This window comes from Gadus morhua, chromosome 4 (assembly GCF_902167405.1).
Source record: "Gadus morhua chromosome 4, gadMor3.0, whole genome shotgun sequence".
Taxonomy (NCBI): domain Eukaryota; kingdom Metazoa; phylum Chordata; class Actinopteri; order Gadiformes; family Gadidae; genus Gadus; species Gadus morhua.
The window spans coordinates 2,831,618-2,857,696 of NC_044051.1; the positions used below are offsets into that span (position 1 = coordinate 2,831,618).

The 26,079-nt window shown below is 47.3% G+C and overlaps 3 protein-coding genes across 4 annotated transcripts in view; 2 read left to right on the forward strand and 1 right to left on the reverse strand.

The window, feature by feature from the left end:
- mkrn1 (makorin, ring finger protein, 1) overlaps positions 1 to 15,186 on the forward strand; it is a 16,623-nt gene extending 1,437 nt beyond the window's left edge. Inside the window, exons 3-8 of one of the 2 annotated variants that reach the window (XM_030353202.1) lie at positions 6,725 to 6,915; positions 8,530 to 8,753; positions 9,918 to 10,132; positions 10,902 to 11,012; positions 12,438 to 12,582; positions 13,536 to 15,186. In XM_030353202.1, coding sequence (XP_030209062.1) covers positions 6,725 to 6,915; positions 8,530 to 8,753; positions 9,918 to 10,132; positions 10,902 to 11,012; positions 12,438 to 12,582; positions 13,536 to 13,754 — 1,105 coding nt within the window. In that variant the 3' untranslated portion in view covers positions 13,755 to 15,186. Of the gene's footprint in view, positions 1 to 6,724; positions 6,916 to 8,529; positions 8,754 to 9,917; positions 10,137 to 10,901; positions 11,013 to 12,437; positions 12,583 to 13,535 lie in introns of those variants that run through there. The other variant, XM_030353203.1, reaches the window with a different exon arrangement.
- A 111-nt stretch (positions 15,187 to 15,297) lies between these two features.
- tmem121b (transmembrane protein 121B) lies at positions 15,298 to 17,524 on the forward strand. Its single transcript, XM_030353209.1, has one exon. It carries the CDS (start codon positions 15,699 to 15,701, stop codon positions 16,956 to 16,958), a length of 1,260 nt encoding a protein of 419 aa, XP_030209069.1. The 5' UTR covers positions 15,298 to 15,698; the 3' UTR covers positions 16,959 to 17,524.
- A 909-nt stretch (positions 17,525 to 18,433) lies between these two features.
- Positions 18,434 to 25,922, reverse strand: il17ra1a (interleukin 17 receptor A1a). The gene is made up of 11 exons (XM_030353159.1): positions 25,640 to 25,922; positions 25,405 to 25,429; positions 25,103 to 25,249; positions 24,855 to 24,976; positions 24,631 to 24,757; positions 24,503 to 24,550; positions 24,274 to 24,413; positions 22,559 to 22,633; positions 22,259 to 22,328; positions 22,036 to 22,155; positions 18,434 to 21,477 (listed from the first exon to the last, which is right to left on the reverse strand). Exons 1-11 carry the CDS (start codon positions 25,724 to 25,726, stop codon positions 19,979 to 19,981), a joined length of 2,460 nt encoding a protein of 819 aa, XP_030209019.1. The 5' UTR covers positions 25,727 to 25,922; the 3' UTR covers positions 18,434 to 19,978.
- Positions 25,923 to 26,079: the final 157 nt, after the last annotated feature.

Below are 26,079 nucleotides of genomic sequence, written 5' to 3' on the forward strand. Positions count from 1 at the left end.
GAACGGCTGTTGGCATGCTCTTATGGATTGGACTCGCGCGAGAATGCCATTCCTTGGAGTTGTGCTAGCCGTCTTCAGCGTCAATGCTGTAGCATTTCGTAAGGTCTGCAGGATTCATTCTATTTGGATTACTGTGATCATAACTTGTACTTTTGTCTGCTCAGAACGTGTGATTATGACCATTTTTGGTAGCTGCTCTACACTGCTGTTTTCACTGGACTTTAGTGAAGATTATAATCAGTGAATTTGTCTGCAGTCCCATTATGTAAATAGCCTGGCTGATAAAATTTGACTCTCAGAGCTGTTCCATATTCGGTTTAATACTAAATGTCAAATATCTTTCGACACGGTGCCCTATTAATCCATCGATAATTAAAACATATTTGTGATCCATGTGAGATGGTTTAGTCTTAATCTGCTGGTGCCTTTTTAATCACCTCAAACAACCCCCCCCCCCCCCCCCCCCCCCCCATCACGTTTTAGTAGTGAAGCGTAAGAAGGCCAAGATACAAAAGCGAGTGCCCTCACTATATCCATATCCATATAGCACCCAGCTGTGCTCAGGCCTACTGCCAATGACAATGCGTCCCGGCCGGCCCCCTTAGTGCTCCAGTCCCAGACAGCAGAAGTCAGCCAGCCCAAGTCTGCACTGTGGTCCATCCCCATGGTTACAATGGCAGCTCAAAGCCAAGGCCAGACAGTGAGAGGGGGGGCTGTTTGGGTAGGGGGGGCGGGGGGGGGGGCTCCTTTTGTTAGTTAATACTTCATAGTAACTCATCTAGGGGCTACCCCTGGGGGTCCGCCTGACCTGTCGCTGAGGGGGGGGGGGGGGGGGGGGTAGTGTGTGTGTGTGTGTGTGTGTGTGTGTGTGTGTGTGTGTGTGTGTGTGTGTGTGTGTGTGTGTGTGTGTGTGTGTGTGTGTGTGTGTGTGGGGGGGGGGGGGTAGTAGTGTGTGTGTGTGTGTGTGTGGGGGGGGGGGGCTGTCTGAGATTTCACGTTGTCATGGTTTCTGACTGAGCCAACACATTCCTTCATCCCTGAAGATGGGAGGGAGGGAGGGAGGGAGGGAGGGAGGGAGGGAGAGAGGGGGTCCCTCATTGTACAGGCGACGTCCCCCTCCCCATCCCTCCTCCTGGGGCCTGAGCAGTCTCCTGCTAAGAGCCCCGGAGAAAAGGGCCCCCCCCACTCTGGTCTCTATTATGGTCTGGTTCCAGCAGGGGCCTCGGCTGCCATTGTCACCGAGAGCTCTGTCTCGCTCTCTCTTGTCTGAGTTTATGTCTCTCTGCCCCCGTGTCTGAGTCTCTCTCTCTCTCCCCCCGTGTCTGAGTCTCTCTCTCTCTCTCTCTCTCTCTCTCTCTCTCTCTCTCTCTCTCTCTCTCTCTCTCTCTCTCTCTCTCTCTCTCTCTCTCTCTCTCTCTCTCTCTCTCTCTCTCTCTCTCTCTCTCTCTCTCTCTCTCTCTCTCTTCCCCCCCCCCCCATCTGAGTTTATCTGTCTCTGTCTGTCTCTCTCTCTCTGTCTGTGTCTGAGTTGATATCTCTCTCCCCCTGTCTCAGTTTATATCTTTATCTCTCTCTCTGTTGCCTCCCGCCTCCCCATACAGACGGCGCTGCAGCCTCACTCAGTGCATTGCATAATCCTCTCTGTGCATATCCCCCCCCCCCCCCCGCCTCCTCTCCTCTTCTCACCCTCCCGCCACCACCTCCGCTGGGGAGTTCACACGGTTCGCCCCACCTGCTTCTCTCTCTCTCTCTCTCTCTCTCTCTCTCTCTCTCTCTCTCTCTCTCTCTCTGTCTCTCTGTCTCTCTGTCTCTCTGTCTCTCTGTCTCTCTCTCTCTCTCTCTCTCTCTCTCTCTCTCTCTCGTCTGCGTTTGTTGTGTGAAACAAGCACCAACGCAACCACACCCCACTATGTGTGAGTGTGTTAAGACAGTGGGAAGAGACCGTGGCAGTCAGAGGGAAGGCAAGGGACCGCCGTGCACAGTGTGACTGCCTGACTCATTAGAGACATGCAGCGCACTTGTCTGTCTGTCTGTCTGTCGGCAGGCATCACTAATGTTGCATTATGGGTGATTCTCTTCTTCTTTTGAGGTAAACCAACTAAGACCGGAACACATTCACTCAACAAGACATAAGATGTGTGTGTGTGTGGGGGGGGGGGGTAAGGAATTTGTTTACTCATTTGCCATGTTATTATGGCTTATTCAGTCTTCTTGCCCTCGAGGACAGTCTGGGAGTCAGCTGAAGAAGGCTTGTTTTGATGCATTTCAATCTTTTTTTAGAACAGTGTTTTGTTTTGTTTTAGCAGGCGATGTAGAAATAGGCCGAGGACATGACTGAATAAGAAATGCCAACACCACATGCTGACAAGCCTCCATTCTCTGCAGCGTGCGTATCTCATGTGTGTGGTTGGAGAGAAGCCCCACTCCGGGTCGGTTGTGAATCAGAGCCCTTGTGTTTTCATGTTCGTGCATAATGTGTCTTCAGCAGGGGAACGACACGCAGGGGACATTAGATGCTTGAGTTTAGTGAGACGACATTACATCTGGAGATTGGATGTGGGGGTTGATTTGGAGGCATAATATGCTTAAAAACTGAAAGTTGACTTATGCCAAGAGGAGGGGATTATTGAAGAGATATTCTTATTCTCTAGATCTGTCATTTTCTTTATTTCATTTCATGTTTAAAAACCTGTGTAAAGATACTTACTTTGACTAGTTTGATGTTGACGCCGTGACGCCACTGCTGTTTTAGGACAGCTAATGATTACTTTTTGATTTGATTTTGTTTATTTAATTAAATGAACTGCTAAAAGGTAGAGCTGACTTCCCTGTGTCAATATCCCCGGCGTTATCAAGAGTTTCAGGTTGGCCATACCAGGCTACCGCGCAGGAACCAAATGTTGCTAGCCAACCCCGTGCTTTAAGCTAACCAAATGCCGCTAGCTAACCCAGTACTTTAAGCTAACCAAATGCTACATGCTAACCCAGTGCTTTAAGCTAACCAAATGCTACATACTAACACAGTGCTTTAAGCTAACCAAATGCTGCTAGCTAACCCAGTGCTTTAAGCTAACCAAATGCTGCTAGCTAACCCAGTGCTTTAAGCTAACCAAATGCTACATGCTAACCCAGTGCTTTAAGCTAACCAAATGCTGCTAGCTAACATGGTGCTATAAGATAACGAAATGCTGCTAGCTAAACCAGTGCTTTAAGCTAACCAAATGCTACATGCTAACCCAGTGCTTTAAGCTAACCAAATGCTACATGCTAACCCAGTGCTTTAAGCTAGCCAAATGTAACATGCTAACCCAGTGCTTTAGGCTAACCAAATGCTGCTAGCTAACCCAGTGCTCTAACCAAATGCTACATGCTAAACCAGTGCTTTAAGCTAACCAAATGTTGCTAGCTAACCCAGTGCTTTAAGCTAACCAACTGCTACATGCTAACCCAGTGCTTCAAGCTAACGAAATGCTGCTAGCTAACCCAGTGCTTTAAGCTAACCAAATGCTACATGCTAACCCAGTGCTTTAAGCTAACGAAATGCTGCTAGCTAACTCAGTGCTTTAAGCTAGCCACATGCTGCTAGCTAACCCAGTGCTTTAAGATAACCAAATGCTACATGCTAACCCAGTGCTTTAAGCTAACGAAATGCTGCTAGCTAACCCAGTGCTTTAAGCTAACCAAATGCTGCTAGCTAACCCAGTGCTTTAGGCTAAGCACATGCTGTGAGTGTTATTGCTAAAATGACCCTCTGAGTCTGCATTCCACATGGTTCTAATTTTTGCTGCGTCTTTCCAATGCCACTGCGAAACGAGACTCTGTTTACTGGTCGCAGTGGAAGAAGCGGTTGTTGAACAAACGATATTGGTTCTTTTTACAGACTGAGGTCACCAGAAGACGTACTTGTCTGTATTGCAGAGGACATGATGTGTTAGTGTTCTGCTATCAGATATTAGCATTAGCATATTAGCTCACTACATATTAGCATTGGATTTCTTTGCAAGTTTTTTACATTTTTATTCAAGACAATCGCTGTTGCCACATCTTGTTATAGTCCACTCCATAGGAATCACAAAACGTATTTATCGTCTTCATTATAGTTCGATCTGCAGACATTGATTCTAGAACCCCAATCAAGCCCTGGAAGCCCTGTACACCAAACAGTTACAGAGGTTATCGAAATCCGTTCAAAGTGAAAGTGAACACCCACCCTTTAAACAGTGCATTTCAGCTGCTTCCCTCCAGACAGAGGCTCAAAGTTCCCAAAAGCAGAACAAACCGCTACAGGAACAGGTTGGTTCCTGCAGCCATTATCTATAGGCAAGGCAAGGCAACTTTATTTATATAGCCCTTTTCATACACAAGGCAGACTCAAAGTGCTTCACATATAAACATTGTTATACAATAAAATAAAATAATGGATAAGTAAAAGAAAACATATGCAAAGAAATGAGTTTAGTAAGTAAAATTGAAAGTGCAATGTATTTAAGAAAGAGAGAAAATTAAATTGAAAGTTATTTATCTATAAGTTATTTATATATAAGTTATTTATATATAAGTTATTTATCTATATGAATAGATTGTTGCAGCACCACTAGTGGTGCATAACTTTGTTGCACTTTCTGATGTACTGAGCACCTCTGTGATTTTTGTCTGCGTGTCTGTCTTGTCTTCTGTATTTTTGTTGTGTCCTTTTTTTTTTTTTTTTTGCTGTCTATGCAAGTGGAAGAAGCGGTTGTTGAACAAACGATATTGGTTCTTTTTACAGACTGAGGTCACCAGAAGACGTACTTGTCTGTATTGCAGAGGACATGATGTGTTAGTGTTCTGCTATCAGATATTAGCATTAGCATATTAGCTCACTACATATTAGCATTGGATTTCTTTGCAAGTTTTTTACATTTTTATTCAAGACAATCGCTGTTGCCACATCTTGTTATAGTCCACTCCATAGGAATCACAAAACGTATTTATCGTCTTCATTATGGTTCGATCTGCAGACATTGATTCTAGAACCCCAATCAAGCCCTGGAAGCCCTGTACACCAAACAGTTACAGAGGTTATCGAAATCCGTTCAAAGTGAAAGTGAACACCCACCCTTTAAACAGTGCATTTCAGCTGCTTCCCTCCAGACAGAGGCTCAAAGTTCCCAAAAGCAGAACAAACCGCTACAGGAACAGGTTGGTTCCTGCAGCCATTATCTATAGGCAAGGCAAGGCAAGGCAACTTTATTTATATAGCACTTTTCATACACAAGGCAGACTCAAAGTGCTTCACATATAAACATTGTTATACAATAAAATAAAATAATGGATAAGTAAAAGAAAACCTATGCAAAGAAATGAGTTTAGTAAGTAAAATTGAAAGTGCAATGTATTTAAGAAAGAGAGAAAATTAAATTGAAAGTTATTTATCTATAAGTTATTTATATATAAGTTATTTATATATAAGTTATTTATCTATATGAATAGATTGTTGCAGCACCACTAGTGGTGCATAACTTTGTTGCACTTTCTGATGTACTGAGCACCTCTGTGATTTTTGTCTGCGTGTCTGTCTTGTCTTCTGTATTTTTGTTGTCCTTTTTTTTTTTTTTTTTGCTGTCTATGCCAAGTGTGTGAACGCCCTTTTCTTGCCCTGCAAACCAAATTTACCCACGGGTATGAATAAAGCAACCTTGACCTTGAACAAGGCCGTTAAACCACTTAGGTTCTCAGAATTACCCCGTTTGGATTATTTTTTCCAATATCCACAGCTGCCAATGAAAGGGAATTGAATTACTGCCGGTTTGTTTTTGAACAACAAGACGAGGTGCAACCGTTCTAACAATCTTCCACAGACCAGATGTGTGAAGAATGATAACCTCGTGCTCCGTTTGTTGAGACTGATGTTGTGTGTTGAGGCTGATGTTGTGCGTTGAGGCTGATGTTGTGCGTTGAGGCTGAGGTTGTGCGTTGAGGCTAAAGTTGTTCGTTGAGGCTGAGGTTGTGCGTTGAGGCTGATGTTGTGCGTTGAGGCTGAGGTTGTGCGTTGAGGCTGATGTTGTGTGTTCAGGCTGAGGTTGTGCGTTGAGGCTGATGTTGTGCGTTGAGGCTGATGTTGTGCGTTGAGGCAGTTGTGTGGGGCTACGGTGTAGATACAGCAGTGGAACCAGCTTTAAACGCGGTCTGTCCAATCGCCCTCCATTTCCTGTCGGGGAACAAGAGGCGACGGTGTAAGACGCTTGTCTTCGTATCAGCGATCTCCATCCCAAGGCGAGCCTGCGACAGCGGTAAGCCTCGGGTAACTCGCTTGTGAAAGATGGATAAGGTTTTGACACCCAAACCGGGTGTGTCGGCCTGTTCCGTCACTTCAGTCCATGTCAGTCAAACTGATTATGGTTCAATGGAATAACAGGCTGGCTTACGTTTTTGACATTGTGTAACGTTGAATACCGGCAGCTGGCTTATGTTAGGGTAATGACTGAACTCTGGCGCCTAATGCCATCATTGTTTTATTGGATTATTGATATTTTAAATGACTATATATATATCATATTCACATGTTTATCATGTGAGAAGATTTTAAACAGACGTTTTGCTCATAGTGTATCTCACTTGTACCTTTTCGGATTCTTCTTTCATTACCTTTTTACACACACACACACACACACACACACACACACACACACGTATCCCCTCTAACCTCCACCTCCACCCTCTCCGTCGGCGTGTCCCTCCCCAGGTTCGAGCACTCCGAGCCCCCCCAGCAGGACGACGTGAAGGGGTCACCGGGGTCGCCGCTGCCCTCCGCCGCCCAGCCCCGCCCCCCCGCCGGCCCCGCCAGCGCCCCCGACCCACCAGAGGGCGCCGCGGGGGCCGTGGGCTGGGTCAACGCCGCGGAGTTCGTGCCGGGACAGCCCTACTGCGGCCGGGGTAAGGCACAGGAGCAGGAAAGAAAAAGCGATCAGAGCGGTGACCCAGGGTTCGACCCGGGTTCCTTTGCTGCACGTCTTCCCCTCTCTCTCTCAATACTTCCTGCCCTACTCTCAATAAAAAAAAGAATAGAATCCTTTCCAAGCAGACGTAGGTGAGTCAGGAGGGGAGCCATCTAACAGGGAGGGGTTTTGAAAACGAAACGGACAGAAATCATCGACTTCTTCTCTACTCCCTCCCTCCCTCCCCCCCTCCCTCCCTCCCTCCCTCCCTCCCCTCTGTTTCTCAGCTCATATCTGATTGAGCCCGGAGCGTTTTAAAATGTAAATCGTCTCATTGTGAGGCAGTCAACTAAATGCTGATGCCCTCACAGGGCATTCCTCTGGGATGGGATGGCCATCTCTAACGAATTACACTCAAACATAGCTCTCGCATGTTACCGGTCTCACTACAGTAATGGAGGCTCTTGAAGTATGTATTTGGCCGCGTCCTTATTTGCAGGTGTTCCGTAGATTAGTTGAGCAGCAAATGTAATAATGGCCTGTCACTTTCGCTCCTAACGGAACGTTGAACAGGGAGATAACACACAGTAAATCGTGCCTTTTTGACTCTCACACTCTCACTCTCTCTCTCTCTCTCTCTCACTCACTCACTCACTCACTCACTCACTCACTCACTCACTCACTCACTCACTCACTCACTCACTCACTCACTCACTCACTCACTCACTCACTCACTCACTCACTCACTCACTCACTCACTCACTCACTCACTCACTCACTCACTCATCCTTTCCCTGGTTTTGATTAACACTTTTAAAGAAGTGCATATATCCAGCATATTTAAAACCAACATTTCATATTGCCTAGTGTTGCATACGTCTATAAATCGACCATTCCTCCCGGTGAAGGATTTGGCAGCAGCCCAGGATGGGAGAGGAGATCTGAGTAGGTTTTTCTGACAGGAGGGTGGACACAAGGAGCTGGTCTGTTCATTGGGTTATATATAGAAGAGAGAGTGGGTCCTGGATGCTTTAGCTGTGTTTCTCCCTCTTTAACACAGAGACAAAGCTTTAGGTACAGGCGGTGGAGCTGGCACGCCAGGAATGCATCATGGACGTTATGGTTGTAGTTTGGTTTCCATTGTGTTGTAAACGTATTAGATTGAAGGGTTTAAGAGAGAAGGATCTGTTTGATTACTGAAACAATCAATGAGATTATTCCTAATTAATAGAACATAATTTACTATTTTTGGTATTGTCACTTATCCAAGGACAAATACCGTTCATGTACTGCTTATAGGGGTATTTTATGATAGAATAAATGATCCGTCATCTCGGCTGAGAAAATTAACAATCAATGAATAATCAATTCATTCATTGACATTGAAAAACAATTCTTATGCTCCTTAATAGTTCTACAAAAGTCCAGTTGTGCTTTATTCGATATTTAACCCTTGACATACTCGTTTCCTCCCGCTCTTATTTTGATATTCACCCCTATGCCACATTAGTTTCCTTACACTCTTATTTTGATATCCACCCCTGGGCCGCACTCATTTCCTTACGCTCTTATTGTGATACCCCCCCCTTCTTTTTTGCGTTCCCCCTTGCAGCGGAGCCCGCTGAAGGGGAGGGGCCCCAGGCCGTCTCCAAGGAAACGGAGAAGGAGGCGGGCCCGGAGGACAAGGAGCGCCGGAAGCAGCTGTGTCCGTACGCCGCCGCCGGCGAGTGCCGCTACGGCGTCAACTGCGCCTATCTCCACGGCGACGTGTGCGACATGTGCGGCCTGCAGGTGCTCCACCCGACCGACAACGCCCAGCGGTCGGACCATACCAAGGTAACCACGGCAACGACCATCGGGGGGAGGAGCCGGGTGTGGCTAGGATGCAGTCGCTCTACAGTTGTTGTTGTCTTTTTGAACTGTTGCGTTGTGCACTACTTTTTCTTGTTGTTGCAACTCACAGCGCTTTACAATATGGCCTAACATTCCCTCTTTCACACACACAATCCCACACCGATGGCGGAGTCAGTCATGTAGGGCGACCACCAGCTCGTCTGGAGCAGTTAGGGTGAGGTGTCTCGCTCAGGGACACCTCGACAATCGGGACACCGACCCAACCTATGGTCTGGCAGCCGGTACTGGCTCCCGAACCATAGGTTGGGGACCACTGCGCTAAATGACTGAATGTGAACGTTTGAGGGACTCCGGGGCCGTGTGATGGCAAGAAGGGTTCACCAAAAAGGGAGTGGAGAACCTTTGTGTGTGTGTGTGTTTTTTTGTTTTGAAGAATATTGCCCAACACTTCACCTGTGCAACAGCAGGAAGTGAGATATTGCGCAACATGACCTTAAATAGCCTCCAACCCGTTTTGGGTTTGCTGCCATCTAATGGGGGAACTGGGTTGAGACTTTCTACTGGGTTATAAAGCCCAGGCTATGTTCCTTATATTTTTTTAACGGTTCAATATAAAGCATGCGTTTCCTTCATGTGTTCAGGCCAGCCTTAGGGAACTAGATGTAGCATAGAAGTGTAAAAGTGTCCGGTTCCACCTCAGATTCCCAGAACTTAAATGCACATCACCTGCACACCATACAAAACAAGACGAGTAAACTACAGACACACAACTTTGCTGAGCGCGAGGTGGCTGTGTGTGTGTGGCCCACACATCTTTAAACCAAGCTGACACCTGGTTAGCCAATCAGCAGTGACCGCACCCACACATCCAACCATTCATACACAGGCATCAATTAAGTAAATCAATCAACACAAACGGCACCAGTTGATTTCCAAAAATTGCAATCTTTCCAAAGTTCAGTTGGAAGTAAAGCAGACGTATTGTAATTAAAAATATATATTCTGAGGCGATTTCTGTACAACTTTCAGGAGATCAGGACGGTCATGCGACGCTAGACGTCAACCACTAGTGGGCGGCAAAGTCCTCCAGAGTATTACACTCCCTCCCTCCTCACGGCCGCTTTCCTACTCCTCTCCTCCCACCAGGCCTGCATCGAGGCGCACGAGAAGGACATGGAGATCTCGTTCGCCATCCAGCGCAGCAAGGACATGATGTGCGGCGTGTGCATGGAGGTGGTGTTCGAGAAGACCAACCCCAGCGAGCGGCGCTTTGGCATCCTGTCCAACTGCAGCCACTGCTACTGCCTCAAGTGCATCCGCAAGTGGAGGAGCGCCAAGCAGTTCGAGAGCAAGATCATCAAGTGAGTTTGGCGTGGGCTGTGGGGACCCAGAGAGACCTCACAACGCCGGGAAAACATGGATGTGTTGTGCAATTACAATTAGGGCATCTAGCAGACGCATTTGTCCAAAGCGACTTACATCGGTTAATGCACACATTGACCCACCGACGGCAGAGTCAACCATGCAAGGTGACAGCCAGCTCGTCAGGAGCAGTTAGGGTTAAGTGACTTGCTCAGGGACACATCAACACTCACACTAGCAACCTTTTGGTTACAAGACAACTGCTCTACCTCCTGAGCTAAGCCGAGCAAAAAGGAGAGTGATCAGTGAACCTTGTGTACATTACATGGTTTCTTCTTTGTTTGGTTGAACACGGTTACGTGTTTAACGCGAATACGTTTACGTGTTTTTACCCTACGTGGTTAACATTCCCATGTTTACCACCTAAACTTATTCCCATTTCCTTACCCTACGTGGTTAACGGGAATACGTTAACGTGGTTAACATGAATATCTTTACGTGGGTAGCATGAATAAGTTTTACGGGAATAAGTTGACGTGGTTATAACAGGAATGCGTATTAACGGGAATACGTTTTTACACATTTAACGCTGAATACGTTTTTAACCTGAATACGTTTTATGCCTTTATCGTCAAAATGGTGTCAATAGTTGAATATAAAACGGGATTGATAAATTAATCTATGAATGAATCGGCATTGCGCCTGAATGATTGTGGGCATGACAGAAGGAATGCAGCCTCTTCACAATGCTTTCTGCTTCCTCTCCAGGTCTTGCCCAGAGTGTCGGATTACATCCAACTTCGTCATCCCGAGTGAATACTGGGTAGAGGACAAAGAAGACAAGCAGAAGCTGATCCAGAAATACAAGGATGGCATGGGGTAATGAAAACAGATTGTTCTTCCTACTTACCCACCAGGAGTTACAGCGAGTGCAAGTAGCTCAGTGAAACATGAATATGACTATATTTATAACTGTGTATATAATGACTGGCAGGTAAAACCAAAAGTTTGGTTAGGTAAGACATTCTGCACCCAGTTAATCTTTTTGTTTTGCCCTAGTTTCTTATCAGCAGAGGAAACCTTTGCAGGAAACTGCCTTTTGCCTTTCTCTCTTTCTTATCAACCTGATCAGTTGTTTTGACCGTGCTCTAAAGGGAATGTGAGATGATGATCTGATCCTACATTAACATTAACATTTAGGGCATGTAGCAGACACATTTATCAAAAGTGATGGACAATAAGTTCATTTGTCAGAAGAAAGAGAAACGACGATATATCGCTGTCTGTAAAGTAAGGATGTTCATAGAACCAAGTGCCAAGCACTAACGATTGTTAGCTAACCCATTCCCCGTATACAACAAAGAGAGCTAGAATAGGATGCTACACAATGCTAAAGAACGCTAGAATAGGATGCTACACAATGCTAAAGAGAGCTAGAATAGGTTCAAAGTTCAAAGTACTTTATTTGTCATTGCCATAAAGACAACGAGACAGTAGAGGCAACCAGACTTACACAGCTAAATAATAATAAATAACAATTAATAAATAGATTCATAAATATCATATATAAAATAATAATAAAAATAAAAACAATAGGGATCCAACCTGTTGGCTTGGACCCCTAATAAAAGCAATACATTGGTTGCTACACAATGCTAGAGAGCTAGAATAGGATGCTACACAATGCTAAAGAGAGCTAGAATAGGATGCTACACAATGCTAAAGAGCGCTAGAATAGGATGCTACACAATGCTAGAGAGCTAGAATAGGATGCTACACAATGCTAAAGAGCGCTAGAATAGGATGCTACACAATGCTAAAGAGAGCTAGAATAGGATGCTACACAATGCTAAAGAGCGCTAGAATAGGATGCTACACAATGCTAGAGAGCTAGAATAGGATGCTACACAATGCTAAAGAGAGCTAGAATAGGGTGCTACACAATGCTAAAGAGAGCTAGAATAGGATGAAACACAATGCTAAAGAGAGCTAGAATAGGATGCTCCACAATGCTAAAGGAGCTAGAATAGGATGCTATACAATGCTAAAGAGAGCTAGAATAGGATGCTACACAATGCTAAAGGAGGGAGCTAGAATAGGATGCTACACAATGCTAAGTACTATTTTTAAGTGGCAGGACGGACAACTGTTGTACGTCCTTGCCACATCAATCTTAAGATGAATCGCTAACGATGACCCCTGACGTCTGATCCCCTGACCCCCTGAACTCTGACCCCCTGACCTCTGACCTCTGACCCCCTGACGTCTGACCCCCTGACCCCCTGACCCCCTGTTCCCTCGTAGGACCAAGTCGTGCCGGTACTTCGACGAGGGCCGGGGCACCTGCCCGTTCGGCTCCAACTGCTTCTACAAGCACGCCTTCCCGGACGGCCGGCTGGAGGAGGCCCAGCCCCAGCGGCGGCAGGCTGGCTCCAACGGGAGGAACCGGGTAGGAAAACAAGCGCTCCCCCCCTCCCACTCTGATTCTCCATGAGCTTATGTTCCTGACGCCGCCGTCGCCTGTACAGCCGCTGCTCTTGGTATGAATATATGTAAATATGTTCCGGGGTAACATATTATTTCCTTTCTTCTGTATTATTCTTGGTTTCGGGTGATTCTGATTCACCTGTCCTATGCATTAACCGATGCAGTATGTTGGGAACAGCTGTTGTTGAGGGGAATGTTAATTTAATTTCAAGAATTGAGGAAATGGATCACTCATGTGAGAAGGGAGTTCACAGAGGGTCAACCATTGACGAGGCCGAAACTCCTATTTAACGATCACTGTTTCCTTGTTCATACGTACACACCCCTTACGTGCAGACCTGTTTGACAACATATTATAGATTCAAAATGCTACAAAGGACCAAAGAAGGAAGGAAAACTGAAATATTAACTTTATCGTCTTTGAATGGTATTCCATGGTTATGAAATGAGGATAACCATGACGCCCAGTTTTATGGTATCAATTATTTACGATGAGAGGGATATGCACTTCAAAGGCTCAAACGCAAGGTTTCAAACGTCAGAGACAAAGGAAAACTAGTTTCAATCCACTACCACACTTTAAACATCCAAACACTCCAACGTAACCACAACACGGTTGTTATTTCCGACTCGTAAGCTTAGATAGATAGATAGATAGATAGATAGATAGATAGATAGATAGATAGATAGATGGATAGATACTTTATTGATCCCCAGTGGGGCAGTCACAGTCGCTTGAACACAGCATAAACCAGATCAGGAAAAAATAAAACATTCACATGGATATGGACGATAAAAGATATAGAAAATAGAAAAATATATGCTCATTGCTTATCTTGACATGCATAGATCTAATTCCATCAATGCCCAGCCCCTTGAGGGAACTAAAGCTTTCTCCCCCACCCCCCCTTACAGAGTGGGCGGCACATACCCCTCTGGGACCTCCTGGACGAGCGGGAGAGCTCAGACTCTCTGGACAACGAGGACGAGGAGATGGTGACCTTCGAGCTCAGCGAGATGCTGCTGATGCTGCTGGCCGCCGGCGCCGACGAGGACGAGGACGTCACCGACTCGGAGGACGAGTGGGACTTGTTTCACGAAGAGCTCGACGACATCTACGAGATCTACCTATAGCTGCCCCCTGGCCCCGCCCCCAAAATCCCCCAATAGCCCCGCCCCCAAATCCTTCAAATTACGACATCTTTACCCTCCCCCTCCTCTCCCCGACACCTCAATTATGCTAGGCACTAGAATGAACTGTCTTGTGAGAGTAATGAACAGTAGCACTCCTCCCCCCCCCCCCCCCCCCTCTCCCCCAATCTCCCTCCCTACTCTCCCCCCTCCTCACCCTTGTGTTGTGACTGTGCCTTTTTAGGAAGGCCAAATGAAAATGATCCATGAATTTAATAAAACGTATAAAATACACACAAAAAAAAACAGACGAAATTATAGAAACAAGGGTCAAATAAACCAGAGCAGCTGCCGCAGTCACACACAAAGCAAACCCACCTTTTGTAGACCAAATCCTATACCCTGAATCCATTACAATGTGTGGTTCGTTACTCAAGGAAGAAACCCTGTCCTGAATCCATTATGTGTGGTTCGTTAATACAAGGCAGAATAACATTAACATAAGCTGGGGGGGGGGGGGGGGGGAGGGGTGGGGGGGAAGGCGAACTGACATAGAAAATTAACAAAGTTAAATTTTATTATTTTGAATATTGCTTCAGAAATTATTATCAAGTTTATTCGTGTGGGTTCGACCTCGTTTGTTGTTTACCCAGGCACTTTCATGTACATAGTTTTTCTTGAGAATGGGTCTGTTTGCGGGGGGGGGGGGGGGAAGGGGGTACAGAGGTGACCCGTTGGCACAGTCCTGGAGTCCTTAGTCCTGGAGATGGCTGCGGTCGTGTCCACCACCACCTCCTCCTCCTCCTCCTCCACCTCCTCCACCCTCTCCTCTTCATGCACTGATCTGAGCTGGGGCGGTGAAGTCAGGTTCACAAATTGTAACGCACAACTGCACTCTATTCATCGGCCCCACTGCCTCCCTGTCCCGTCTCCTACGCCTCCTCAGGGGGGGAGAGAGCGACCGGTCAAACTGGAGTCCTCCTCTTTATTATCATTTTCAAGTCCACATCTGTCTGTATGTCTGTCTGTCTGTCCCCGTTCCACCCTGTTCCCGGGTCGCCTGAGGTAAACCCTTTAGTCCCTGATCAGACGCGTCGGCAACGCTCGCGACGGGCGACTGTTGTGATTTGGATGCTTTGACATCAGCCGACTTAAAATGCAGAAGATGACTATTTCCCCTCCCCCTCCCCACCTCCACCACCACCACCTCACCCAGTTCACCCATCTACGAATTGTAGATAACTTTCTATTTGCTTCAGTGATCGATTGCATATTAAGCCCTGCTGACAGAATACTCAAACTGCACAAAGTCTACTAGCTGGTCCGAATCTGTTGAAGTCCATCTGGAATGCATATGTTTATACTGAAATGTGTGTTTTCTATGTCCCACCACCATCATCCATCTTAACTTGAAATTAAAGTTTATTATCAACTACTTTGACGTGTGTGTGTGTGTGTGTGTGTGTGTGTGTGTGTGTGTGTGTGTGTGTGTGTGTGTGTGTGTGTGTGTGTGTGTGTGTGTGTGTGTGTGTGTGTGTGTGTGTGTGTGTGTGTGTGTGTGTCACAGGCTACGGTTCATTTGGGGAATCTCATCTAGGCATATTTTATTTACATTTTTTAAATGCATGAGAACTAATTTTCTTCAATTTAATGGATTTAATTACGAATATAACTCGAATTTTATAATTAACTCTCCGGTCATAATGGGAGGTTATATGGGAGGATATTATACTATTGTTGAAAATAGGGATCGATTTGACATTCTGGGGATATTTTCGCCTTTCATCAAAGAAAGGTAAGACCATTCCATTCCGTTATCAGATCCCACTCCATGTCTTGCTTTCAACTTGCCCTATCGCTCTCTCTGGCAGCCCCCCTATAAAGTATCTATCTGGAAATCAAACAAGAACAGAATACAAAGGGGCGAGGGGCACTCGCTCCAATACAATGATCGCACAAACTGGGAGGCAGCACGACCATCCAAACAGGGCCAGCAGCATCAGCAGCGGTTTCCCGCGTTCCCCAGCGACGACCTGTCACCGCTCGTCGTCCACAGCCGCGGAGAACGGCCAGCTGTTCCCCAGCAGCGACTCGTCCAGGAGGAGACGAGACACCCCAACGTCCGCCGCCGCCGCAGCCAGCCTCATTTCGGAGGGGAGCCGCAGCAGCAGCGCCAGGCCCCTGGTCTCCTCCGCCACCGCCACCTCCTCCAACACCGCTACCTCCACCTCCATCATGACATCGGGGGAATTCATGCAGACCGCGCCGCTGTTTGTGCAGAAGTCCAAGCGCGGTGCGCTGTACAAGGCGCTGTGCTTCCTCCTCCTCCTCTTCCAAGGAGGCGTGCTGGACTTCTACCTCATCGTGTTCACCGACCTGTACTGGTGCTCGTGGATCGCCACGGACCTCGTGGTCATCTCGGGCTGGGGGATCTTCTTCATCAAGAACGCCCGCAGCAAGCGCGAACGGGCCTGCGGCTTCCACCAGAAGAACTCCATCTTCGGCTGCAACCTGGGCGAGTTCACGTACGCCTACCTGGCGTGGCTCATCTACGTGATCGCGTGCACCCCCAAGGTGGTGCTCGTGCTGGAGACGTCGATCCTGGACCTCGTTGCGCTCAAGGTGCCGTGCGGCGTCACGGGCTTCAAGATGGTCGTGCTGCTATCGGCGCCGCTGCTCCACTGCCTGATCAACGCGATCATCGAGGACCTGAACGGGGCGACGCGGCACCACGCCACCAGCTGCTTCCTGGGCACGTGTCTGGACCTGCTGGACGGCTTCACCCTGGTGGAGATGCTGCTGAAGGGCGAGATCCCCACGCCGTACCTGAAGTACACCGTCATCGCGGTGTACTTCGTGGCGCTGGGCGTCCCGGTGCTGTGGCTGTACGAGCTGACCGCCTCGGAGATGCGGTGCCGCTGGGTGTGGGCGCGGTTTCTGGGCGGCGTGGTGGTCAACGCGCCCTTGCTGGTGGTGCGGTGTTTTCAGGTGTACGTGTACAACATGCCCGTGTCCGTGTTTATGTTTAAGAACGTGTTTTTGCTCGCGTGCAAGTGTCTGGAGCTCGTGGAGCAGTGTCTCGCGGTGAGGGGCGCGAGGAGGTTTGCCAACGCGGGGAACACGGCTCAGTTTTCCCACGGTGTTTCTGAAAACGACATGTGCCCGCACGGCTATGTTAACACGCTGGCCGTCACCACACAATCGTAAAAGTGAGACTTCTGCCTTTTTTTGTGAAGAATATCGTCGAAGGGGGGGGGGGGGGGGAGAGATTATGATGGCACTGTCATTTATTTCAGACCAAAACAAAAAGGTGCTATAAAGTTCCCGCGTAGTTTTCAGACAGGAACACGTGCAATAGAAGACATGTTTGGACAATTTCAAGTTGGGTAAAGTCTGTCGTCAAAACGTCGTTGATGTGCACTTGTACTGAAAGGCACTTTAACCGTGAACCGTGTTGGTGTGCAATGTTGGATATACTAACTATTTAAATGATATATATACACAGATATTGCTCTGAATTAGGCTGTCTTATGGTGTATATTTCTGCTCGTCTGCTGGTTTGTGGTGACTTTTACAATGTATCCCAATCTCGCAAACGGAAGGCACTTGTGTTGACATCCACAAAACATCCAAATGGGCATGAGGCCATTGTTGATTCACACAGGCCTACTTCTTTATTATCTCGCCACTAGGTCATCATAAAAGGTACAATCTGGATAGATTGGTTTATGTATGTTTAGTTTGTTGTGATATGATTGTAGGCTACTACTACTACTACTTCATGAAGAACATCCAAACACACGATTTGTGTACCACCATATTGGCAACGACTTATAAGTTATAGTTGTAAGCTAAACATGATGAAGAGTAGAGTTTATTGTTTGGAAATATTGAGACAATCTGTGTCGGCAAAGGAGTATGATTGAATTTCGTCAGCACACGCAAAAGGCTTCTGCTTCCTTAGCATACAAATATACAGTAGCTACATGTACAAAGAAGTATAGGTTTAAGTGATAGTATACCTCAGCACACGATATGTAATAGAGTATTTCACAAGCTTCTGTTTTATCTAGCGGGGGTGGTCCGGACGGTATGATAGAATATATATATATATATAGTGCACAAGGACTTCCATTGTGCAATATGGTGCAGACATTCAGTGACGATCCATTATTCAGATGGTTGTACGTTTAGTTTTTAGTGCCTAAACCCTGATGTGTTCCCCTTTCCCCAGCGGTGGTTGATTTGTGCCTTGTTTTACTGTGTGGCCCAAAATCAACAGTGGACTGTTGATATCCACTTCTCAACAGGTGTTGCTCGTTACTCTAATTAGGGGTCTGCTCCTTTTATGGCATGGTCAGGCAGTAGACTTATCTACACTAGTGGAGTCGACTACCTGTGCTCTGGTCTGAAAAAAGGATCCATAATTACTTAGGAGTGACACCTGTGTCACTCATCAGGTGTTGGGTCCATAAAAGGAACTATAATTAGTGACATGGGTTAGTGGCACCTGTGTTAAAGGTGTCACCCAACTACAGTGACGCCTCTGAAATGGGATTACGTGCAATTACTTCACATTAGTAACAGTTATACAATTGTAGGACATTTAAACATGCACCATGTGACTTTTCTAGTGCAATTATTTACTCCCTCAAGCTATCTAATATAAAACGCATCCAAGATTCAATATATCAAGAATTTTTCTCATCATTTTATTCTGGTTCATCTCCCCCTCTCCCTTAAGGGACACACTTGCATAATGCAGGTTTAAATACAAAAATACATGTCAAATACATTCGATATTGTGCAATCGATCGATCTATTTCTTTATTATTACCGTTCTATTCAGTCACAGAAAGTTTTATGAAACTTTAACTGGGTTAATTGCATAATTTAGCATTGACCAACAGTTGAGGAATCATGAACTACACCCCCTGCTTCTGCCTTCTGAATCACGTTAGATACTTATACCGCTGTGTGTTATTAGTCACATTCTGTATGGTGTTAGTTCACAATCGGTTCTGGACTTGACTTGATATAGCAAGATGACTACACTGAGAGTTGTCTTTTTGTGTTTTTCTTGTCACCGGTCACATGCCAAAGTTGTTAAAGAGTTACCAAATACTCAAACCAAATCTCATGAACAGTGCAAGACACGGTATCAAACACAACAGGTACTCAGACACTTGGTGTCTCAGTCGTTTGTATTTTGTATTCTGTATTCCCCGGCGAAATCCCCTCCATTACAAGATATAACAATGAAATTGAATTAGCAATGGTTAAGCAGAGATGTCGCTGTTTCTAGAGGCGAGAGTTAAGTGCTTGGTGACTCAAGAAAGTTTGACCCTTCTTTAAACCATGTCTTATTGATAGCATCATAAGTGTCGGCAGCATGCTATGCCATTTTTAAATCTCTGCTTTTCAACTGTTTTCTTTCCCGACTGCAGTTTTTAAACCGTAGCAGACCTGCGCTGCGCTAGATCAACCATACATTTAAATCACGACAATTGTTTCAAAAGGCGTACGGTTCGTACTTAATGGGTCATTACCCACTCGGCTTAGCAAAAGAGGATAAATAAAGAAAGGCTGAATAAGTTCACACAGGTTGGGTTTCAACATTTCACAACAAACCACAAAATGGTGCATGCGGAGTTGTCGCTAATTTAAGATACACTCTTAGCTCTCATTTGACCCTAAATCACTTCCAGGTCAATGACTCATTATCCGAGGGGGTTCACAGAAATCAAACATTCTACCTGTACAATGTGTGTTATCAATATTGATATGACCAATTGTATGTACTGTAGATTGTACAACAGAGTATTTATGTGGTTGAAAAAAACGTCAATAAATCTCGAGAGATAGCACCCCGTTGAATTGAGTGCTTTTTATTTCCTGCGGCCAAGATCCGCCAGAAAATAAAGGGGGGGGGTGGGTCAATAATACAAGTGTTTACTATCTGGGCAGCAGTAGCTCAGGAGGTAGAGCGGGTCGGCTGGTAACCGCAAGGTTGCTAGTTCGATACCCGGCCCCTCCTTGCTCGGTGTCGAGGCGTCACTGAGCGAGACACGTCACTCTGACTCTTCCTGACGAGCTGGCTGTCGCCTTGCCTGGTTGACTCCGCCGTCGGTGTGTGAATGTGTACATGAACGGGTGAATGTCAGGTAATATTGTAAAGCACTTTGGATAAAAGCGCAATATAAAAGCAGTCCTTTTATCATTATTATCTATGTGAGCGCAGTATGAAACAGCTCCTGCTGCAGCCTTGCCAGAGCTACCAGCGGATCAGTCTCTGGTTCTGGCCGGCTCCGCCGGGAAGGCTCCTTGGAGATGTAGCCTTGATCGGAGCCCGTGCTGGGGCCCTTGGTAGAGGGCCCCAAAAGAAGCTCATTCTCCCCTACCTCGACGGGATGGGACCCTCCAAGCAGCAGCTGAAGCTGCCGCAGGTTCTCAATGTCTGAGCGGGACGGGTACTGAGGTTCTGTTGGACCTTGACCTGTCCCAGGGCCGGGGCATGAGATCAGGGTTCCCTCCTCCTGCTCCTTGTACTCCTCCTCCTCCTCGTCCTCCTGCTCCTCGTCCTCTTCCTCATCGTCCTCAACAGGGCTGCGACCAGCGGTGTCTTGCCGGACGCTGAGCCACTGCCGACAGACCTGTAGCGGCGGCTGGTTGAGCGACGGCACGGCCAGGAGCATGCGGCCCTCCTCTGTGTCGCGGCCGTGCGGACACTGCTGCCTCACGACGCCATGGGGCCGATTGACCAGCGGCGCGTTCACCCGGTACGGATCCAGGGACGGGGGGTTGACCCTCGGCTCCACCGCCGCCACGGAGGGGAGGCCGCCGTTGTGGTTGTTCAGCTCGGGCGTCAGCACGTACACCGAGGTGGCGCTCTGCACCACCGCCTCGTTGATGTAGACGGGGGTCCCATCGCGGATCAGAGGGACGCACTCCAGGACCGGAGGGATGTCCGGGAGCCGGTTGAGCAGGTTCTGCCGAGCCACCGCGTCCTCCTCGCTGGCGACGCATTGCGCCTCAAACCAATCCGGGTTCTCCGTCTGGAAGGCCTTGAAGGTCCGGATGGCGTCCCTCAGGGCCCGGCCAGACGGACAGGTGAAGTACTCCTCCTTGCCGATGCCCTCGATGTGGTTGACGCGGCCCGGCTGGTACTTCTCCATCTCCAGGACGCGGAAGTACAGCTCCTCGAAGTGCTTCATCAGCCGGTACTTGACGGCGATGTCAAAGACGGACGGCACGTCGCGCTCGTCGCTGACGTCCTCAAAGTACGCCACGATGTACTTCCCCAGCGCGGCGGGCTGGTGCATGTTGGGCAGGAACAGGTTGAGGAAGGGCACCAGCATGTCGTCGTTGGGCGAGAGCACGTCCTCCCGCAGCAGCACCCGCTCCTCGCCACACATGGCCCTCCACTTGGCCTGCACCCCCCGCGAGCACAGGATCAGGATCTTGTCCAGGGGGTGCCGCAGCTGCCGCCGCTGCCACTCCAGCCAGCGCGTGGTGCCCACCGTGCCCACCATGGTGGCATCCAGCAGGTCCACCAGGACGTCCGTGCCGCACTTGGACTTGAGGAAGGCGCAGAGGTTCAGGACCACGGCGCGGTACAGCGGGTGGTCCTGGGAGTAGATGACCAGCAGCTTGGGGGGCTGTAAGTCCAGCCGGAGTCGCTCCTCTTCGATCGGTCGGGAGGTGAGATGGACGTCTCTGGGATCGACTGCCGAAGGGGGACGGGACGAATGACATGGTGGTATGAGATGAGATCAACTTGATTGTCATTAAGCAGAGGACAGGTACAGAGCCAATGAAATGCACTTGACATCCAACCAGTGCAAAATAAGCATTAAATACCGAAGTGCAGGTTGAGTACAGTATTCTGTGCAGTTATGAGTGTCTTAAAGGGTAACATGTTATGCCACCAGGTGTGAGTGTGATTGGACGTTACAAGTCGTTTTGAAATTCGTCCTCTTCCACAAATGGGCGTGTCTACCTAGATGTATGACGGATAGATGAGCAAGGTTTGCTACAGTCCGCTGGGTAGGCTGGTAGACTGATCTATCCAGCACACATCTTCGGTGGACACACCCACTTCTGATGTCAGAAGAGGCAGATTTTCAAAATGGCTTATTAAGACTAATCACACTCACACCTGGTGGTTTAATATGTGACTTTTAAAAGTGTGTTCTAACCAAAATAAATAACCAAAGTGGAAATGCTTTTGAATCAAGAGTAAAAAGAATACATGTATAAATAACAAGCACAACATTTGACCCACATTTTTTAGGCTTTCGGATGACATATATACATATGCATGCTATCACCACACACAGGAAGATCAACCCGAATCCAATCCATGAGTAGGGAGCAAACGGCACAGGGGAAGAGGTGGGTTTCACTGTAAAACATGAACAGAGGTGTAGTGACAACACAGTTGTTACCAGTTACCCACACAGATTTGACCAGTATGTCTATGGCTGTAGTAGTTAGGTCACTGATACCTCCACAGATAGAGAAGTTCTTTCTTCGCCTGCCGCAGTCGTTCCAACATTCTGGGAAGTAGGGCTGTATCTGTAAAACATATTCACAAAATTAACAATACAGATTTTTAAGATTTTAGTCCGTTTAATCAATAAAAAAAAAAATGGTGCTTTCTGCCATTAAGAAAGGGCAAACGGGATACCAAAACGCAGAAACTGCTTTCACGCAATCTGTTATTGTCTTATTATTGTTATTATTATTATTACAGAGATGAATGTTTGATTCGTCGATCAGGTTCTTCAGTTGGTTTCAGATGTTACCTCTACAGTCATCTGGCAGCAGCTCAGAGGCCAGTCCTTCATATTAAACATCACATTCAACGACGCCATTTTGTTCTGTAAAGAAACACAAATACGGGACTGGGTTATGTACCGGCCACACCCACCCCAACGTGCATGACCTTAAAGGAGCTTACTGCTGAAATATATTCGCTGGGTGACCCTGAACATTTTCAGTTAAACTCGTCTGACGTGGCGGTTGGGTTCACTACAACACCACATTACCCAGTTCCAACTGTAGCTATTCGCTGACCGTTTGGTTCATCCGACTGTGAAACCAGCTCCTGTACGTTTTATCTTATGCCACACATCTTTTGGGACCTTAGTTGAACCTAACTACAACGTGGCCCAGCCGAAAAGGACAGAGCGGAGCACATATGGACCTGCTCACCATCCATCTCTCTGTGATCCCATGTGTTCAAATCCCCACACAGCTCAACCCTCTTTTCATTCGACAGAAAGGCTTTTTCACGATGACATTGAAGCGTAGTAAAAGGCTGCGATGGATCCATCTAATTTGGCATCAGTTGCAAGGAGAGAGGGCTGTTGATTTGCTCTCTGGTGGTTTCTTCCACCACTGGTTTGGTTTTTCATTGGCCTTCGGAGAACTTCAGGTTAGGGGATAATGTGTGGCCCTTTGAGATCTCAGCCTGTACACAAACACTTGACATGAGCCCGCTTTGGATAAAAAAGCTGGAGACCCAAGATTACTATCTTACTGAGAACACAATGAACCGGCTTGTGTACAAACACAATCCTAACACTAATGTTTTGGGTACGTATTCTCAATGATTTACGCAGAGCATTGTTGGCCAAACCGTGGACGGGCTGGTAGAACTGGTTCGACAAAACCAACCATCCAACCCGAAGTGCAAACCATAAACACCATCACAAGTCTAATATTATGATTGTTACATGACGCTAATCCGAGTCACATTTATGTTTACATTGCCAGAGAGGCTATAAGAGAAAATACTTTCTCTTCTATTGTTTTGGATATCAATAAAGATCTGGTGTGTGTGTGTGTGTGAGTGACTGAGAGACTGAGTGAGCGTGTGTGAGAGAGACATAGAGAGAGCAGAGAAGATAAAGACGACCATAAAACACCAAGGTAATTTCCTGCGAGGCATCCTGTGTTCTACAGAAAACTGGGGCACACCAGGCGCGGCTAAACGGTACAAAACTCAGAAACATCGTTTTTCGGGTGTACGGCGTTGTTTTCTCTCATGTTACGCAGGGAGGAAACACATCAGGCTTTGATGTACCACATTGTACCGCACAGAATTAGCAGAAGGGCATCAAAAGGGGGCATTACACTCAAGTCGCTGACGCACAGATTCCACAGACAAGAGAAGGGGACTTTGGGCGCCCCGCTGGTTCACTGGCTAGAGTGGGTACCCTTAAAGGTGACCTATTACACCACCAGGTGGGAGTGTGGTTAGCCGCTACAAGGCGTTTTGAAAATCGGCCTCTTCTGACATCACAAGTGGGCGTGTCCACCTAGGTGTATGGTGGAATAATAAGTTCACCTTTAAGGCCCAGTCCTTAGCAGCGACCCGGGTTCGGTTTCTGCCCGTGGACCTTTCCTGCATGTCTTCCCCTCTCTCTCTCCCATACCGTCCTGTCTTACTCACTTTACAATAAAAAAGGATAAAACCTTGAAATAAATAAGAAAATAAATAATCAGGGTACTCTACCATGTAGGCGATCTGTCGTTGATACCTCCCTTCACACCAGGCGATCACACTGTATTTTTCGGCCAGTCTGTCAGTGCTGAAGCCCACAGACAGCGTGTTCGCGTCAAACACCTTGGTCACGTTGGGGCTCCAAAGGCTTCCTGTATGGACCCATACATGGACCAATCACATAACCCTAAACCGACAACAGGATTATTAATGAAGTGTGCGGTGATCGGGTTTCACTCACCGCGCTCAACACAGAACGTGCTCTTCTTTAATACGGGATCTTGGCAACCTAAGAAACCAACGAATCGTGAGCGTAATAACAAATACAACAAACAGGAAGTGCTGTGACCATATATAGGCATGTCCTACCTGGGACAGTGATCTCCTTGTGGACGTTGTAACTGCTGTGAAGGGGCTCCGGTTTGGGGATGTTGAAGACCGAGACCAGATACGTCTGGCCGGGGTCCACCATGACGGTAGAGACTGAAAAAGACCACTAGAAGAAGAGATAAAACAATGTGAGTGTGTAATCTCTCTCTCTCTCTCTCTCTCTCTCTCTCTCTCTCTCTCTCTCTCTCCATCCCCCCCCTTACCTTCTCTCCATCTGGGTTCCTGGAGGTTAACCGCTGGGAGAAGGAGTATCGAACGCAGAGGTCCTGGTTGGTGTCCCTCACCAGGACGTGGAGCTCCGTTCCGTTCAGGAAACTTATGCTCCCTGCGTGGCGGCAGAAGAGAGGTGCGAGTTCAACTTCTCAGAGTCTGATCATTCTTCTCCTTAATGTGAGCCCCCCCCCCCCCCCCATCGACGTGGTCCCAGGGACACATGGTGAGCCAGGCTTACCGTCGTCCACCATGTTCCACCTCGCGTGGACGACCGGGAACACGTTCCCCTTCTCGTCCTCTCGCGTCTCCCAGCGGGCGTCGAGTCCCTCTGGGGCCGCGGGGATGTACTCGGTCCTATCGGACAGACGTCTGCCAATGCAGTTATCTAAACGAAAACACAACACGACGACGGTAAAGGCTGTTTAATATTCAGATCCGACAACAGGCATACCCACAGTAGGCTACATACAATAATGGAGCCTGTCAATCAAACAACGCGGTGCGAGTGGAAATGACAAGTGTGAACACGTTAAAACTCACTTATGTGGACTTTACATCCCAAACCCTGCGAAATAAACAAACACAAAGGCCATATTGTTACAGGACAATTTCTACATGATATTTTTTTATTATCATGTTTTGATGATAATAAATTGTTTATTCATCAATGAATAGGGCCACAGTCACTACTAGGCTACTACACACCTACACATATGTATGTAGACGTATAGGCTAAGAGGGCTGGTATATTATTAATTTTACATTCAGGCCCTACCTGTTGAGAACAGTCAGAGGACGACCCGGGGACGATCCGCAAACCGAGAGAAGCGTGGAGGAAAATCAGGACGAGATACCGCCGCATAGTTACTGTTGGACGGGGAGCGCCTCGTTAATCCCATTGTGCGCCCTTTCGATCCATTTGACGTCCGATCCCCGCTTCAAAAGGTCAACAAATCGACGCCGAGAGGTTGTTTTTGAAGCCGCGTCGTACAGTACAGCGCAGATCTGAACAGACAAGCGGCCGTTTGTGAGTCAACTTCCTGGTACGGCAGTGTGTGTATGAGTGCGGTTGGACTTCCTGAAAGCTCATTAACCTGTAGGTAGTAACCTGAGGACGTGATTTTATGTAGATGAGATTACTTTACATTTTTTGTTCCTGTTTTATTGGACTGGCTCTAGGATCTTGGCTGTATGTAGACAATAAAGATAAAGACA